Source organism: Globicephala melas, chromosome 1 (assembly GCF_963455315.2).
Source record: "Globicephala melas chromosome 1, mGloMel1.2, whole genome shotgun sequence".
Classification (NCBI taxonomy): Eukaryota; Metazoa; Chordata; class Mammalia; order Artiodactyla; family Delphinidae; genus Globicephala; species Globicephala melas.
Genome location: NC_083314.1, coordinates 70,274,896 through 70,292,059, shown reverse-complemented (window position 1 = coordinate 70,292,059; position 17,164 = coordinate 70,274,896). Strand labels below are relative to the sequence as shown.

The 17,164-nt window shown below is 43.0% G+C and overlaps 1 protein-coding gene across 4 annotated transcripts in view; it reads left to right on the top strand.

Moving 5' to 3' along the window:
- Positions 1 to 17,164, top strand: part of C1H1orf226 (chromosome 1 C1orf226 homolog) — a 307,833-nt gene that overhangs the window by 214,523 nt on the left and 76,146 nt on the right. For 2 of the 4 annotated variants that reach the window (XM_060297138.1, XM_060297149.1), the window contains exon 4: positions 3,828 to 3,901. In XM_060297138.1, the coding sequence (XP_060153121.1) occupies positions 3,828 to 3,901 (74 nt within the window). The remainder of the gene's footprint in view (positions 1 to 3,827; positions 3,902 to 17,164) is intronic. The other 2 variants (XM_060297144.1, XM_060297157.1) reach the window with 1 other exon arrangement.

The window sequence follows — 17,164 nt, the reverse complement described above, 5'->3', positions numbered from 1 at the left end:
CCTCAGAAGCACTCAGAGAGGTGCTGACAGCTTTAAAGATGTATCCCCTCTTCCTTTCCTCTTCTCTTCCCCGCCTCCACCTCCTTTTCCACTCCCACTTGGACTTGAAATGTCTTCATTTCCTGGCATATGTTGGAGACCGTAGCTCATTGAGGATAGTGGGTAGCAAAACTGACAATTTCCTCACATAGCTACCAAGACTCCAAGGCTTATTTCCAAGCACTAAAAAAAAAAGTGGTTTTCAGGTGTAACTTGGAGTTGTGTGAGTTTTCTGCGGACTATAATTACCATTCCATAATATGTCTCTGTTTTCTGGTTGAAGCCAACTTTGATTTATAATCCCATAAAGGTAGATCAGTAGCTTTTCTTCCTGTTTTCTTTCTCTCGTTAACCTTTTTTTTTCTAAAATTTTTTCCTTAGAAGAATGTTTCCACGTAGAGAAGTGAGGAGGGGGTGATCTCTTTGTGCGTGTGTTTTTTTCTCTACAACGTTTGACGAATGGAGGAGACGTGTAAAACAATGTCAGAGCAAAGAGAAGAATCAAATCGTTTTTAAGACACACAATTGCCTCCCTCTGGGTTACGCTGTTCAGATAATACCACGTTGACTCTGAATTGTACCAGAGTACCTGTACGGGTCAGAAAATCAGGAGAACTTGATTCTAGTCTTGACTGGGCTATTAACTAGGGGGACACCTTGCTCAAGAAACTGCACTGCTCTGGGTCTTATTTGAAAGATGGTGGGATAGGAAGGCTATTGAGTGTGTGGCAAGGAGGAGTGGAGAGGCTTCAGTTATCAGAGTGCTGGAGCATCATTCAGGCATTGAGGAGATTGGGGTAAAATGCTCCAACCACATTTGCCTTCGGTTCTTGAATAACTGATACATTGTTGAGTCCCGTCTACCCTCCAAACCCTTTGAGTTATTTTGATAATTTCCTTATCCCTGCATAGATTGAATGGACTCCTGCAAGGATTACTGCAAGACCTTTAAAGGGAGATCTAATGGGATTTTATGGATTTTACTTAAATGGATTTTAATGGGGTTTTCAGAAAAGGAAAATTAGTAAGTAAGTAAGTGAAAAGATGTTTACTATTTTTGGCCAGGATATTCTATACCGATGATGATATCACCTTAAAAAGGAAAGTATTTTCTGCCTGCCGTGGACCCTTCTGAGGTTCCTCAATAAATTAACACAAGGTTCCCTGGGAGTCTGGTCTCCCCATCCTTCTCCTCATATCTTGCAGAGAAAGAAAAATATTTATTCTGTATTTTTTTTGCCTCATTATTCTTTCTTTTTGATGAATGTATTAGTTGCATTCCTTAGACTTGCAAGGAGGAGTCGTGCCCAGATCAACTTTAACAGAGGCTTATTTCGGGCTAGGCGGGAACATGAGCTGGCACACGATGCTTCCTCTTCCTCAGCGGTGCAGTCTGTTTGAGTGGAAAGTATGCAGCTGGTCACAGAAACCACCTACCGTTCCTGGGGGTTCAGCCTAGGCTCCGTCTAGGACTTGGTAGTCTCCAGTGAGAGGATGTGAGTGGGTGGAACTGGATCCTTCTCATCGTGGTGCTCAAGGACTAGGCAGGTCTGGCCAGCCCCTCCGTGACACTTGACCTTCCTCATGTGCAGTCGGCTGCTGATCCTGAGCTCCGTCAGTCACGGCTGGGTTAGCAAGGACGGCTCATCAGATGCTCACAGCATGAGCCAAGTCACCCACACTCAGAAAGAACCCTCTCTGGGGCTGCTTTCCTCCGAGGGGGGCAGTGGGTGTGGGCAGCTTCTCAGAGTTTTATGGACTTTTTGGTGCACTGAGTTATTAACTCTTGTGTTAACTTCGAAAACTACATCAGAGCAGCAAGGACTCTTACGAGCAGACTTTCTTTTTCGTTTGTTTGTTTGTTTCTTTGTGGGTTTTTTTGCGGTACGCGGGCCTCTCACTGTTGCGGCCTCTCCCGTTGCGGAGCACAGGCTCCGGACGCGCAGGCTCAGCGGCCATGGCTCACGGGTCCAGCCGCTCCGCGGCATGTGGGATCTTCCCGGACCGGGGCACGAACCCATGTCCCCTGCATGGGCAGGCAGACTCTCAACCACTGCGCCACCAGGGAAGCCCGAGCAGACTTTCTTGATAGTAAGAACATGAGAAAACTGAGGCTCGATTCCCTCAGAAGCAGAGCAGCCTCTGCTGTTAGTCATCCGGGTGTTTAGTTCACAGTGGCTGTTTATTGAGTAACACCAGGCGTGGGCCTTGGCCAGGGACAGTGCTTAACGGGATCACCACCGGTTGGCTGTCTTTAGTGTCAGGAGACCCTTCCTGTGCCAGGCCTGAGACTCCAGAGGACCATGCTGTACGTGAAAGAGATCCTCCTGGTGGGGATCTCAATGTATACCTTTTCTCTGGTATAGAAGAATGTCTCTCAACCCTAGGGTCACATCCCAGTCACCTGAAATGTTTGTTAAAAGCTACAGATTACAGGGCCTCACGTGAGCTTAGACCCATCATATGAATGACTCCAAAGAGTTGGAGCCCCGGCATCTGGAGTTTTTTAAAAAACATACAAGCCAGACTTTCACTTTTTGGATGGGTGCATTTTTCTCTATTCTTCCTGCTAAAGTACAACTGGAAACCCTGGACATTATCTGTAAAACAAACGTAAAGGTGGGGCAAGGCAGACTGGCTGGGGACGCACGGCATCACGCAGCCGTGAGCTCCCTGAGGTTAGTTTTAATCTCATATATCCCAGACTCGGAGCCGAAGAAGCCTGCAACCTGGATATGGCACAGAACCCCAACAAAGCCTGCTCTCTCTCTAGCCAGAGGAGGGGGGAAGGGACGGCATAGCAAGGCAGAAAACTTCCAGCCAGACAACACAGAAAAACGGGCTCCCCACCACCCAGGCCAGCAAAGACTGTGAGTGGGAAACCTAGACTCCCCCTTTGCCAGGAGTAACAAGGGATTCCAGGCTCTCCAGCTAAGAGGAGTGCAGGGACTTTCACCTCTGCCAGCTGGTAATGAGCCCCCTATCCCCTTTCTCTTCCGTGGGGAGCTGAGTGTGTTCTTCCCCAGGTGTCCTGAACAGCATTGCCCCTGTGACAAAGGCCAGTGAAGGTGGAGCAGAATCCTCTGTCCCTGCACCTACGGGTGGGACCTGAGGGCATGTGGCGGCCGCTTCTCCAACATGTTGGGGTGCTACTGACCTCATCAAGCATCTGGGCTCTCCAGTACTGCGCCAGAATCCTCTCCCCCCACCTTCCTACATCCTCATTCCTGTCCTCATCCCCAGCTGCTAAGGGACCTGTCTCCTTTGTGTTCACGGAAAGTTAGGTTCAAAGCCAGATGAGTATCCTCTTATGGGCGGCTGTAGATGTACTAGTTAGCTTGTCAGTCTTGTGTGCAGCCTTTTCTCCCCCTCTTTAAGGGAGGGAGGCTGGGGTCCACACATCATTTGCATTTGATGGCATCATTCAGTCTCTATGACCCCTTCTCCCTTTTGTGCTCCCTGCCTCTCCTGTTCCTCTGGAGTAATGTATGATTTTTTTTTTCCTTGGTGTCTTCTCCACGAAAGTATGATTTAGATTGCAGTCTCCTGAGACCCCTTGGCCCCTGCCTACCCTCTGCACCCGTGAGAGACACTCTCCTAAAGTGCTTGAAGGAAACTGATCAGACCAGATACGTGGCATTTTCCACTTGTTCTTTTGGAGCAGTCGACTCCAGGCCTCTTAGAGGGAACAAGGCCAGAAGCAAATGCATGTGTTTGCATAAGCATTAGTAGCTCAATGTGTGCCCTGGTTCTGTAGCCGAGGACAAGCCTAACTTATTCATTTACAGCTTCTTTTATTGCAGAAAAAGGAGTGGACGTGGGATGAGAGCAAGATGCTGGTGATGCAGGACCCTATCTACAGGTAAGAGCCCAGTCCCCAGGGTACACCTGTCCTCTCTGGGAGCCATCTGTTGGGTTGGTGGGTCCAGACAAATTAAAATAAATTTCTCCTTTTTCCCTCCTGAGACCTGTTATTTCTGTAGATATAAGTACAAGGAGCAAATCTGCTCTATCTTTAAGAAAGAGGGGAAAATTCTTCTAATGCTCAGTAGCACTAAGGGAACTGGGAAGGATTTCTGCTTGATGTGTAATGCAAGTCTTTTAGTTGTCACTTGAGACCTTTTCATTTTGTGCTAGTTTTATTTTGACTGAAATTTGTTTTTCACTATTTTCTTATTTAACTGAAATTTCATAATTGCATATATGTTGATAAAAATGAGAGAACTGGGTTTTCCCGTTACGCTATACTTATAATTCCCCACAGTTATCTGTTCTTCCTTTCTGCCCCTTCAGAAACTGAGCATAGATAAGGGGGTTATGATCATTTGGGACAGCAGAAAATCGCATATAAAATCCATAGAAATTGCTTTTACAATGAGACTGGTATTCCTATTCAGATTAGATGACTGCCGTTCATGTGTACTCTCTGGGCAGAGGGATACCTGATAGCAATACATACAGAAAGCCAGGCCCCTCCTGGGACCCGCGCAGGGCCTTGATTCATCTGTGTCATTCTTCTGTCCTAAATCTCCGCTGACCAAGCCCTACCCCACCTCTTACTCCTTCCTGTTTTCTTCACTGGGGGGAAAGGGGTATTAGCTATTCTTTGGGGATTTGGGGGTCGAGATTTAAGTTTTGATGTTGTCTCCTCTCAAATGACTTGCCTTGGTTGCCAAAGTGAATTAAGGTTGGCACTCACCTGAGAAGTTGGCATCGTGGTGGCCCTGCTAAGTCAAAGAGTAGCTGCCTGTGAAATGGAATTTCCATTCATTCAAATATGTATACATATATAGAACACTCATCCCAGGTACTGTGCTAGGTAATTTAGTAGATGGCGAAAATAAGTTATGGTCCCTTGTTCTCAGGAAGCTTTAGTCTAGTAGGGAAATGGAGTCCTGAACAAATCATTGTGGTACAAGACAGTGTGTCTGACAAAATGGATTTCTTTCTCTGTGTTTCTGTTGTACTTGTGTTTGTTGAAATACTTGTTATAGTTACTGCTACTTCAAAATGAATCTGTCTTTTGCCACTGGGCTGTGAGGCTCTTGCCAGTGAAGAACTGTGTTCAACTCACTTTTGTATTTCTAGCACCAAGCCTGTGTCTGTTCTGTATGAGGCATTTAGTAAATGTGTGATGGGTGGATGGATAAATGTATTGAATTAATACCTGAAAATTAACGTTAAGTGGTATGGTGATTCACAGGAGGGAATAATCACTTTCTACTTGAGTGATGACGAAAGGCTTTAAGAAACAAGTTGTGTTGGAACTGGGCTTGAAGGATGTGAATGGACAAACCTCTATCATTTGCGCTTTGTAAAAGGAAGTGTTTCTTGTTTTTTTGTTTTTGTTTTTATTTTTTTACAGTGGCATCATATCCATACAAAAGCGACCTCTGTGTGGGATGATGGTCATGAACTTTAACCTTGCCTTTTCCTGGTTTGAAAGAAGGAACTTTCCCCAAAGTTTTATATCCCAACTAAGCTGTTGTTTTTACTTTTTATAACAGCTTTATTGAGGTATAATTGACATGTAAAAATTGAGCATATTTAAAGTGAATAATTGGGTAAGTTTTGATATATGTGTACACTTCTAGAACCATCACCTCAGTCAAGATACTGAGCATATGTCTCCCCCAGAAGTTTCCTTGTACCCTGTTGTAATCTTTCCCTCTCTCCCTCCCTGCTGCATCTCCCTCCTGCCCTCCAAGTCCCCAGGCAACTACTGATCTCCCTTCTGTTAGTAGAGATGAGTGTGCATTTTCTTGAGTTTTGTATAAACAGAGTCATACGGTGTACAGTATACGTATGTACAGTATACCCCCACTGTTTTTTGGCCTGGCTTCTTTCATTTAGCATATTTATTTTAAGATGCGTTCCTTGCCATTGCATATATCAGTAGCTTATCCCTTTTTATTACTAAGTCGTATCCCATTGTATGAGTATAACACAATTTGCTTAGCCATTCACATGTTGATGGACATTGTGGTGGTCTCCAGTTTTTGACTCTTACGGTGAAAACTTCTGTGACTGTTCATATTACAGTCTTTGTATAGACATATGCTTTTATTTTTCTCGGGTAAATACCCAGGAGTAGAATGAATGATTATTTGTTAGGTGTACGCTGAACTATTTTTTTTGAGTGAATTTTAAGTGATTATCTTTTTGGTTGGTGAATCTTGGAGTGATTTTTAAGTGCGTCTCTTTATTTTTTTAATTTTTATTTATTTGGCCACGCCCTGTGGCATGTGGGACCTTAGTTCCCTGACCAGAGATCAAACCTGCTCCCCCTGCAGTGGAAGCGTGGAGTCTTAACCACTGGACCGCCAGGAAAGTCCCTGTCGAACTTTTTATGAGACTGCCAAGCTGTTTTCCAAAGTGGTTGTACCGCTAGCGGTGGTTGAGAGTCCCAGTTCCTTCACATATTCGCCAACTCCTAGTATCATCAGTCTTTTCATTTTTAGCCCTGCAAGTATGTGTGATGTAGTATATCCTTGTGGTTTTAATTTGCGTTTTCCTAGTGAGTAACGATGTTGAGCATCTGTCCATCGTATGTGCCATTCGTATATCTTTTGTGAAACATCTGTTCAAATCTTTTAGCCCATTTTTAATTGGGGTGTTTTGTTTTCCTTTTATTGAATTTTGAGGGTTCCTGATAAATTTTGGATACATGTCCTTTATCAGATATATGATTTGCAAATATTTTATCCAAGTCTGGCTTGTCTTTATCTTCATAGTGTCCTTTGAAGAAGTTCATATTATCATTTTTTAAAGTGTATGGGTTGTGCTTTTGGTGTCATATTTTAAAAATCTTGGCTAACTCAAGGACACAAAGGTTTTCTTTTGTGTTCTCTTCTGGAAGCATTATAGTTTTAGGCTTTATGTTTAGGTGTATGATCTATTTTGATCCAATTTTTTTGATACGGTGTGAGGGATATATCAAAGTTCTTTCTGGGGGTTTTTGTTTTGTTTCAGTTTTGGGTTTTTTTGGCAAATGAATGTCCAGTTGTTCCAGCCTCATTTGTTGAAAAGACTGTTCTTTCTCCACTGCAGTACCTTTGTTAAAAATCAGTTATCCACATCTGTGTGGTTTATTTCAGAGCTCTTTATTCTGTTCCATTTATCTAATTGTCCGTCTTGACACCAGTACCACAGTGTCTTGATTGCTGTAGCTTAATAACAATAATTGAAATCAGGTAGTCTCACTCTTCCAACTTTGTTCTTTTTCAAAGGTTTCTTCCAATTAGTATTAGTATGGTATATCTTTTTCCATTCATTTTTAAGAAGAAAAATGGGTTTTGGTGGGGAGTAGAAAACATCCAAGAAATCTTAAAGTGAATTTTTCTTTGGCCAACCTCCACGCAGCAGACTTTCTGGTTGTAGATTTCTTGTGGATATCTTCCTAATCTATCAAAATTTAGCAACCTGTGTTTATGAACAAAGGACTGCTGTTCCAGCTTCCTAGATACTTTTTCCCCTCATGTATTAAATTGTGGGTGTTTTAGTCTCTGTATGTGTGTATTTGTATATCTATTTGCTATGGGTAGATGAAAGAGGACTTTTTTCTAAACTGTATGTGTCCCATTTTATCATCAATAAGAACATTTATTATCATGATAATATAGTAACATTTACAAATGAGCTTTTTCCTGGGTACAATTATTTTTCTGCCCTTGAGGAACCACTCTAGTTGGATTCAGTAGCACTGCTGAAGAATACATAGTTGCTGTGCCTTTGATGAAACACAGGATTACTGCAGCGTTCACATTAGGAAAACTCCTTCATGGTAAAACATCTTCTTCCTAGTCAAAAGAAGGGACTTTGCCACAGCAGTAATGAAGTTGTTGTTTTTTATTAAGTCAACATTTCAATTTGAGTCTTTTGTATCTCTCACCTACAATAATAGAATCATGTTTTTTAAATTGTGATGAAATATATATATATAACATAAAATTTGCTATTTTATCCCCTTTTAAGTATACAAATGAGTGGCCTTAATTACAGTGACAGTGTTGTGCAACCGGCAGTACTGTTTCCAAGATGTTTTCATCACTCTAAACTTTGTACCCATTATGTACAAACTCCTTATTCCCCCTCCCTGAACCCCATGTAACTTTTAAAATCATGAACTTTAAGAGGTTAAAGTACTGTGGTGAACATCTAGTCCATTTTCCCCTCCATTACAGGATGCCTCTATTTCTCTAAAGTATTTGCTATTATGGTCTTCTTTGTTAAGTGAAGGCAAATGTGTTTGTTTATGTAATTTTCGTCCATGTATCCTAGCTCTCTTCTCTGGAGTTACACATACATAGATCTTATTTTGCTAAAGTTTCTGAAGCCATTCTTTATAATATTTTTTCTAGACTTCCTAATTTCAAAACATCATATTTCTTTGTAATATATGTTGGAATTTAATGCAATATCTCATGCTGTCTTATCAGTGTAAATTATAGAGACACAGTTTTACCCTCATGATATGGAGCTTTGCATTTGTTTTTTAAGAATTAGATCATACTGTATTTTTATTTGTTAAACAAACTGTGTTAGGTCCTAGGTCGTGGTGGATTTATTGTCCAGAATCCTTAGGATATTCACAGTAATTGCTTTCAATCAAGATTTTTTAATCCTTCTTTATTTCTGTAGTTTGCTCTGTTTTATTTTTTAGCCTAAATACAGAACTTTACATATACCATTGTTAAATTAGATATATTTCATTTGAACCCATTACTCATAGTTTTCGGATTCTTATGAATCAGAGTGAATCGGGGAAGCAGGCAGCTATGAGTGTTAACGGCATAAGGAATTTGTTTATAGGATTTAGACCTACACGGTTGTGATAGGAGCTGGGAAGTAAAAGTCCAAAAACGACCAGAGAGGAGTCGTGAGCCAGCCCTGGTGTGTGTTAGACGTCAAGAGTGTCCAGGATGCTAGGTGCGCGTGTGTGCTAGAGTGGAATTGTGAAGGGGCACAGGGGCCAATGTCTGTGAAAGGCATTTGATGGCTTGAAGGTCCTTAATGGCTGCTGCATTTGAGTTGGCAGTGAAGCTTCTGCTGGCAGTCCTGGGTTCACTGTTGTTCAGCAGGGCTGACGGTTAGGAAGGACAGCCAGATATGGGGCACAGAAGAGTGAAGACAAATTGCACCTCACTAGCACCTCCATGTGCATCCTTTCCTGCCTCTAACGAGTGATGACCTTCAGAGCATCATGGCTACTTCATTCTGGCCTCCTAAATCCCCCACACATTTCTCTTGTGAGCAATCCTAAAGTGCAGTTCTACAGGGAAGCGAAGATATACAGTTCTAGCTTAGCTGAGTTCCCCCAGTATAAACCATCACAGCGGGTTCTAGTAACAGGCTAACTATATCCCTCTTTGTTTTCTGTTAAGTGAAACTTTAATCTTTTCATCCAAGTCACTGATAAGGCTGTTGAATAAAATGGGAAAGCTTGGGAAATGTAGACTTCATGTTTTTATTTTCACTTCCTTAGTTAATATGCTTATTTTACCTTTTCTGGTGTAAAGGGCATGCTTATTTTTTTAAAAAAAGTTTAAAAATAGCACTGGAGTGGTTGTACTGTTACAGAAGTCACTGTGCTTTTGAATTTCAGTCTCCCTGCCTTGATGTCTTCTACATTTTAGTCTTATTGGGCACGAATAGAATTAACATATTTGGGTAAAAAAAAGTCTCTAGGACATTTATGTTCTTCATTGCTAGGGATCAGATTGTCAGACAAACAAAAATCCTTTTTTTGTGTGGGGGGGTGACCAGAGGAAGTAAATTAATCAACCTGAAGTCTTCAGGAGACAGACTGGAAGTAATTCTCCAGTTTTGAGTATAAACGATCAAACCAGGTAGAACCCCCATAGGGTTTCCAGCCATTCCCCAGAAACGTCATTCATTAACATCCAAGCGGTTGGTGAGATGATTAGAAATCAGAGAAAGTGCATTCTAGTTTTGGCCCTGCACATTGAGCTGTGCTTGGATTTTGAGCAGGTCACCGATTGTTCAAGGCTAACTGGGGAAGGGAGGAAAGAATGCATGGAGAGCGGATGTGCAGTGCTGGTCACTGTGCTAGGCACTGAGGAAAGCAGTAATTTATCAGTCTGGGTCCAGTGGGCGAACAGAACTCACTCAGTGATTTAAATAGGAGAAGGATTATGAAGAATGACTAAGTCGTAACAAAACAGTAACTTCAAGACGTAAAGAGCAGTCTTAAGAGTCCTCTGGGGCTGAAGGAGAGTACAAAAAGGAGGACCAATCTGGGGAGGAAGACCCCTCTCCTGGGCTGGGGCTCAGATTTCATTGTGGAGGATGTGCTGCAGCATCTGGATGGCAGAGAAGCTCACTGGGTTGCCTAGGCCAGAGTGGTCCCCAGTGGCTTGGAAAACAGGAAGCAACCCTCAGGGGATGGGTGCAGGAGAAGTGCAGCTGGTCGGTGGGCGCACAGAGGGAGTAGGGATGTCACTGTGGATGGGAGGCTAGGGATGCTCAGAATCTTTGCGGGGGGGGGGGGAGCTGTAGGTAGGTGGGACTCACCCAGCCACACTGGGAACGTGAGGTCGCTGAAGATCTATATTCTGGGCCTCGTGGCTGGGACAGACCACCACCAGATGTCCTGCTGATGGGCTCTACAGCAGCTGCAACCAGCAAGAGAAGCCCTTTCCTCCTGCAGTGTCCTTCCATTATACAGAGAAATTCGAATAGCCCGCTTACTGTAAAGGGGGGACTACATAAAAGAATTCTGCCCATTATCACAGAGCATGTATTGAAAGGGCAAGAAATTGATAACTGGTACAAGTGGCGAGCAAGACATAGTTCTTACCCTTAAATCTATAGTCAGATGAGATTTGACGTATGTTTTCCTCAATCCTAACAACAACTCCAAGTGGTAGAATCTGTCATTCCCATTCTTAGGATGAAGAAATTAAACTCAGAGACATTAGATAACTTTTCCACGACCGCGTAACTAGTAAATGTTTGGAGAAATGCCTGCCTCCCGAGCTTTCGTCTTTTCTGTTTTACTACTCCACTCAGTGTCGTCTGCCTCTCAAGACAAACCCACTCATTTATTTGCCTTCATATTATTGTTCTGATCATTTCAAACTGATATATCACAATTCAGGACGTTTTGAAGGACCAAAAAACTAGATTTTAAGGTAAATGAGTTTTCTTTCTTGGGGATTGATAAACCTACTGTGTGATACTTGATGATTTCTTGGGTAGTCAAGCACCCCATGCTGTATGTTTAACTTAATTCACAGTCACGAGTTTAAATGATCAAGCCAGACAAAATTAAGGAAACATGAGTATCCTCAGATGTAGGAAGAGTATCAAATTACAAACAAGGTAAAGAAAAAAAATTCTTTTTTTTTTTAAGAAATTGATTCTTAAACTCTAGACTCATAGTAATGAAACTACAGAGTGTGGAAGACAATGATTTTAAAAACAATCTGGAGGGGAAAAATATACTGTCTACAAAGGAACACAGGCTGATAGCAAAAATGGAAGACAAAACATAGTGAATTATCTTTAAGAATATGGTGAGTCAAGTTAAGTGCTGAAGCTTAGAAAGTACTCCTTTAATACTTTCTTATTATGACAGTAAGGTAGGAAAAATCCTAGGCAGCATTTCTGAAGACATTTTAAATGGAATTAGTTACTGTCCTAACTTAGGATATATAGATAGAATTACATAATTAGAAGATAGACTATATAGTAATTGGTTACTGTATTGTTCTGTGGAGCCAAAAAACCTCTCTTAGAATTCTTTTTTTTTTTTTTTTTTTTTTTTGCGGTACGCGGGCCTCTCACTGCTGTGGCCCCTCCTGTCGCAGAGCACAGGCTTCGGATGCGCAGGCTCAGCGGCCATGGCTCATGGGCGCAGCCGCTCCACGGCATGTGGGATCTTCCCGGACCGGGGCACGAACCCGTGTCCCCTGCATCGGCAGGCGGACTCTCAACCACTGCGCCACCAGGGAAGCCCTCTCTCAGAATTCTTTAAGATGAGTCTCCAAAATCCATGTTGTCCCTCCGAAATCAGATAGAGACCTCCCAGATACAGACAGTGTTATTTTATGAGCTCCCTTCTTTCAAACCTACACACACCCAAGTCCCCAGCTCAAACCCTGGCATGTGTTCCCTTCACTCCATTGTCACTGGATTATGGAGGGAGGGGCCGAGGTATGAAGGATCAGGGAAGGATGAGCAGACTTGGAGCTGGAGCCAGTTCTTTGCTCTGGTTACATGCATGTCTCATTTGTTCTTTCTGTGATTTACAAGGGACAGGGTGACTGTCTCCATCTTCCCATATTATTTTTCTAAGGATGACTCTCTGCTCCTCCTTCAGCCTCCCATTGTGTGAGTTTCTTGAAGGGCCTCTACTAAGCTGGGAAAACTGATAACCAGGAATCTGGAAGCAGCCCAGCCTATCGACCTCTATCTAACTTCTTTTCATATCATTTCTGGGCCAGCCCATCTGAAGGCTATGAGTGTCCATCACTCTCGTCGTGATGGATGTTTCAGGTAGAGTTGATGTTTTTATTCCCTCTAGCTCCAGAACCTTTCACAGACAGTGTCTTTTTATAGATATGCATGAGTAGGAATTACCCAATTTTATGCATGGAGAAGCTTATGAACTAAGAAGGGGAAGGAAAATCATTCATGCTTTCTGGCTTCACTTAGTTCCCCAGGGCTGCTCTGCAGTCCATTATTTGTCCCTGGTAGAAATTCCACTTGCTAAAGTGCCAAGACCTTTTCCACCTGTCAGCTCTGTTGGTACATCTTCACTCTCCTTAGGTGACCCCCATCTTCTGGGAGGTTCCTCAGGTTTCCTCCTCTTCTTCAAACATCTTTGTGTCACTGCCCTCTGTCGCTCTGTCCCCTCTGCCTCTCTGCGTTTTAGACCCATCTTCGCTTGTTTCTTCAGCACCGTGAGCATTTCTATCCTTCCCCCATCCACTCCACCTCTCACTTTCCCTGGGCTCGCCCTCTCTCCCTAGCAATGTGTTCCGGTCTCTCCTGTCCTGAAGTAATCTCCCTCAGTCCTGATAATCCCATTCAAGGGCACACTTTTTGTCAACTCTCGGCTTCCTCCCAAAGCACTGAGCGTGTCCTCACCAGTGCCCGCCATCCTGCGGTTCCTTGTAGTCCGACACTGATCTCCGTCACTTGGTAGAAATTGCTCTCTCCAAGTTTATTGTCTGTGCTCTCCACGTCTCCAGATGCAGCAGCATTTCCTAGGGCCTTCTGCAGTGCCACCTCTCCTTCTCCTCTTGTGTCTCCTCTTGTTTCATTTTTCTCTGCCTCCTTCTCTTTTGTTTGCTTTCAAACCTACATAGTTATATGCATTTTTTATCTTTCACCTTTCTTTATCTTTCCTTAAAAGCAAGTTCTGCGCTTTAATCTTTATAGGCTGATAAAGTCCCTTGTTCTTGGGAAGGATCAGTAAACACCTAGGATAGACTGTGAGTCTCCAGCAAGGGATTGCAGACCCATAATTCATTCTCTGGCTCTGTGTCCCATGCTCGTGTTAGCAGGCACATCCAAGACTTTCTTTTCCTCTCTCCTTCCTCCTTGTCTTTGATCTCTTCGACTTCAAGGGCATCATATGCACTGTGTAGAAAGCATCAGGAATGCAGAGACAGGTGAGGCACAGCTCACCTCCGGAGGGCTCACCTCCTCAGGGTCCTCACAGTGACCCCTCCTTTCTGTGACAGTTTTCAGGTAAGGCTCAGGGGAATATGCCTGAGGTGTGAGCTTTAACATGACCAAATAATACATGTTTGTTATTAAAAATAAAGTCGTGACAGAGTTTTATAAAGGAAAGAGTCAAACGCCCTTCCTTCAACATCTGTTCCTTCTAGTACCACTCTGTATGCAAATATAGACACTCAGATGTTTTCTCAAAATCTGATATTCTGTGTATAGTTCTACCAGGAGCCTGTTTTTCTCTCAGTAATGTATCAAGGACCTGCTTCCACATCCATACTTACAGTCTTCCCATGAGGGCTTTGACTCAGAGTTCCAAAGTGAAAGTGATGTTTTAGGGCAACCAGTGTGGCATGGAATGCAGTGCACCCTAGATGTGAAGAGACTCATGTCAGGGAGGTGAACAAGGGAAAGATTGCCCAGTAATCTGAGGATAATGGGAAGAGTGTCCATATCAAGGGATGTCGTATAAAGACAGCATAGAAAGGGGTCAGTCTGTGAGCTATTGTAACCTTGGGTCATTCAGCCTAGTGACAGTCTGAATATAGAGAGTAAATAAGGGAGAGTCCTCTTTCTTGAGGAGTGGGGGGAGAAAGCAAATCCCAGTGACTTCAGCTTGAATCTTTGGTAGTTTTACATCTGCTCTCTGCCTCTGGTGGATCCTGCTTGATTATTAAATTCAATCATGACAAAAGGGTGGAAATTTTTGTCATGGTAACACTTAAGCCTAAACTCCACGAAAGCTGAGACCACACCTGTTTTGTGCACTACTGTATCCCTACTGCCTGGAAGGATCCTTACTATATAGTAGGTGCTCAATAAATACTGCATGTCAAAGCTAGGGCAGGCTTGATTCACTTGTTTGCTGCACTAAAACATTCATTTCAAAAAGGCTGTTAAGCCTTCTTATCATCTTGGTGGCCTTATTCTCTGCCCTTCTTGATGGCCGAAAGCACAGCCCAAAGGAGGCATGAAGCCAGCCAGAGAATGAATACGTGTGCACAGCGGAAAACTGAAGACGGCCACCGGCATGATCAAAGTTAAACCTTTGGATCAGTCTCTCTATGCCAGGCCTTAGAGGGCATCTTTTACACTAATAATGATGGAAAATTCAATTAGGCCAAGTTTAGAAAACTTCCCGTAATTAAACACTGTCTAGCAGGGAGGGAATTTCCCTGTGGAGGAAGAACCAGGGGAACAGGGAAACCAGGCCTGGTCCCAGTTCTATTACTAAATGACTGCCTAGTTTCAAATTCCATTACTCTGTGCTTCCTGTTCTCCTTGAATACATACAGAGAATCAATTTAGAGTTTGTGCAAAGCATCGAAGAGTCTCAGATGGGAAAGTATGTGCACAGTATCAATAAAACCAGCACTTCTCCCCTTGACTTCTCTTCTTGCTACCAAGTGGGCACTTGCCTGGGTGTCCATTGAATGGTCTTGACCTTTTATGGAACACAGACACCTTTGAGAATATGGTGAGAACTGGATTCTCTGCCTAGAAAAATTAATTCTTGTATATACTTGCAAAGTTTTGATTTTTCTGTCAATTCATGGACCCCATAGTCCTGAGGTTTATCGATTCCAAGGTAAGACCCCTGGTGCCAATAAGCATTATAAGCCTCTCTGAATATTTTGCATCTCAAGCTAGGAGGGTTTATAATTGGTAGTCCTACTGTGGGAGGAAAAGTAAACAAACCAGTTTAACTTTTTTAGTAACTTAATGCTTGAACGATGGATAGATTTTACTTTAGTTTCCCAGGAGGTACTTGCATGTTGTTAGAGACGTCGTCTTATTCAAAACAAACTAATCTTGTGTTGGTGGGTTTCAGATCACTTAAGGGGAAAGGATTTGTGTAAGAGGAGACCTTATGATGCCCTAAGTGGCCTGGATTTATATGGATATGGGGAAGTTGGCATAGGGTCTGTGATTCACACTAGTGTGTAAGGATTATTATGTGACCAACCTTAGCACCAAAAGCAAGTAAAGAAAGATTGCTCTTGATTCAGAGCTGTAGCCCCTGTCTACTAGTCCTTAATATTAATAGATAGTCTCTAGGATTGTAGCTGTAGGACAGTATCATAGCTCATCCCCACAGTGGCAGCTGGGCATTCTGCACTACACACCAGGCTAGATGCTGTGTGGCAGTGCCCTGTCCGCCAGCCTGGCTGGGAAGCCCTCTGTGGGCCCCTCCTTGTGTCTTGGCACAGTTTGGAGGAAGGGTGGTGGTGTCCCACCTCTAAGAGTATAGCCATCGTGAGCCTGGTCTTCCTTTACTGGCAGCACAGACCTCAAACTGTGGAGGTGAGGCTGACTGGGAGGTCCAGACGATAATGCATGGAATTCAGGAAATTTGCAATGAGAAAAGCTAAACTGTCTGCAAGTCCCCACATCCTTTATCAGGAGCCTCTGAGAAGCACTTATTGAGGAGTTACAGCCTTTCCTAGTTGCTGGTGGCAGTCGTGATCAAATCATGATTAACTGAGTTCTTTGTGTTTGGTTGAACATTTCTGCCTGTCAGATTCTTATTCATCTTTCAAGGTTTATTTTAAATACACGTCCACCAGGAATTCTTTCCTGATTTCATACTCATTCCCACAGTGGGGATCTAATTTCTGTTTCTCCTTTGGACCCAAAGGCTATATAGCTCATCCTTGTGCTGTAGTTATGTGTTTACCTGTCTTGTATTTTTTTTACATCTTATTCATCTTTATGTCTCCTTGACAACTGCCTTGTACATAATTGTGCTCAAATCATATTTGTTAAATCAAATTGATTTCTTAAATCTTTATGAAATTCCCAGGAAGTGGGTACACTCATTCTATAGACATTTATCCAGGATTGGATGGATGGATGGACGGATGGACGGATGGACAGACGAACCAACCAACCTGCAAGCATTTGTTGAGCCCTGAATGTGACTCATATGTAAAGATATTTGGGGAAGGTGACAAAAAATATTAACATTAGAACTTCAGAACATGTGTTCTAATAGGAGGTAATGAACAGCACACAAATGACTATTGAAAAGGCAGCACTGCAGTTGAGAACACTGAGAAATGAGCAGTCAAGTGGCCTTGTTCAGCTTTGCTCCGGGAGAGAACCCAGCATCTCTTTATGCTGTGGGATTAACCACAAAGCAAGGCTGCCTTTGAAAATATACCTGCTCCCTCCTCAAGTTGGCCAAGGATGCTGACCCCCACACTCTCTTACTGCTGTGCATTAGCTCTTGGCTTGAGGGGTCGATGGTCTTCTTTTGATTTTCTTGGTCTTTGACTTTATCTCTTGTCCAGTTTGTCTTGTAACTTTCAGAGGGTGGATGGGAGAAGTGAAACCATAATAAACAGTAAATGTGTTCCTCTTGTTTTTAATAATGGCCCCACTAAAAGGTTTTCTGGAGGGGAAGAGCCTCAGAAGGGCA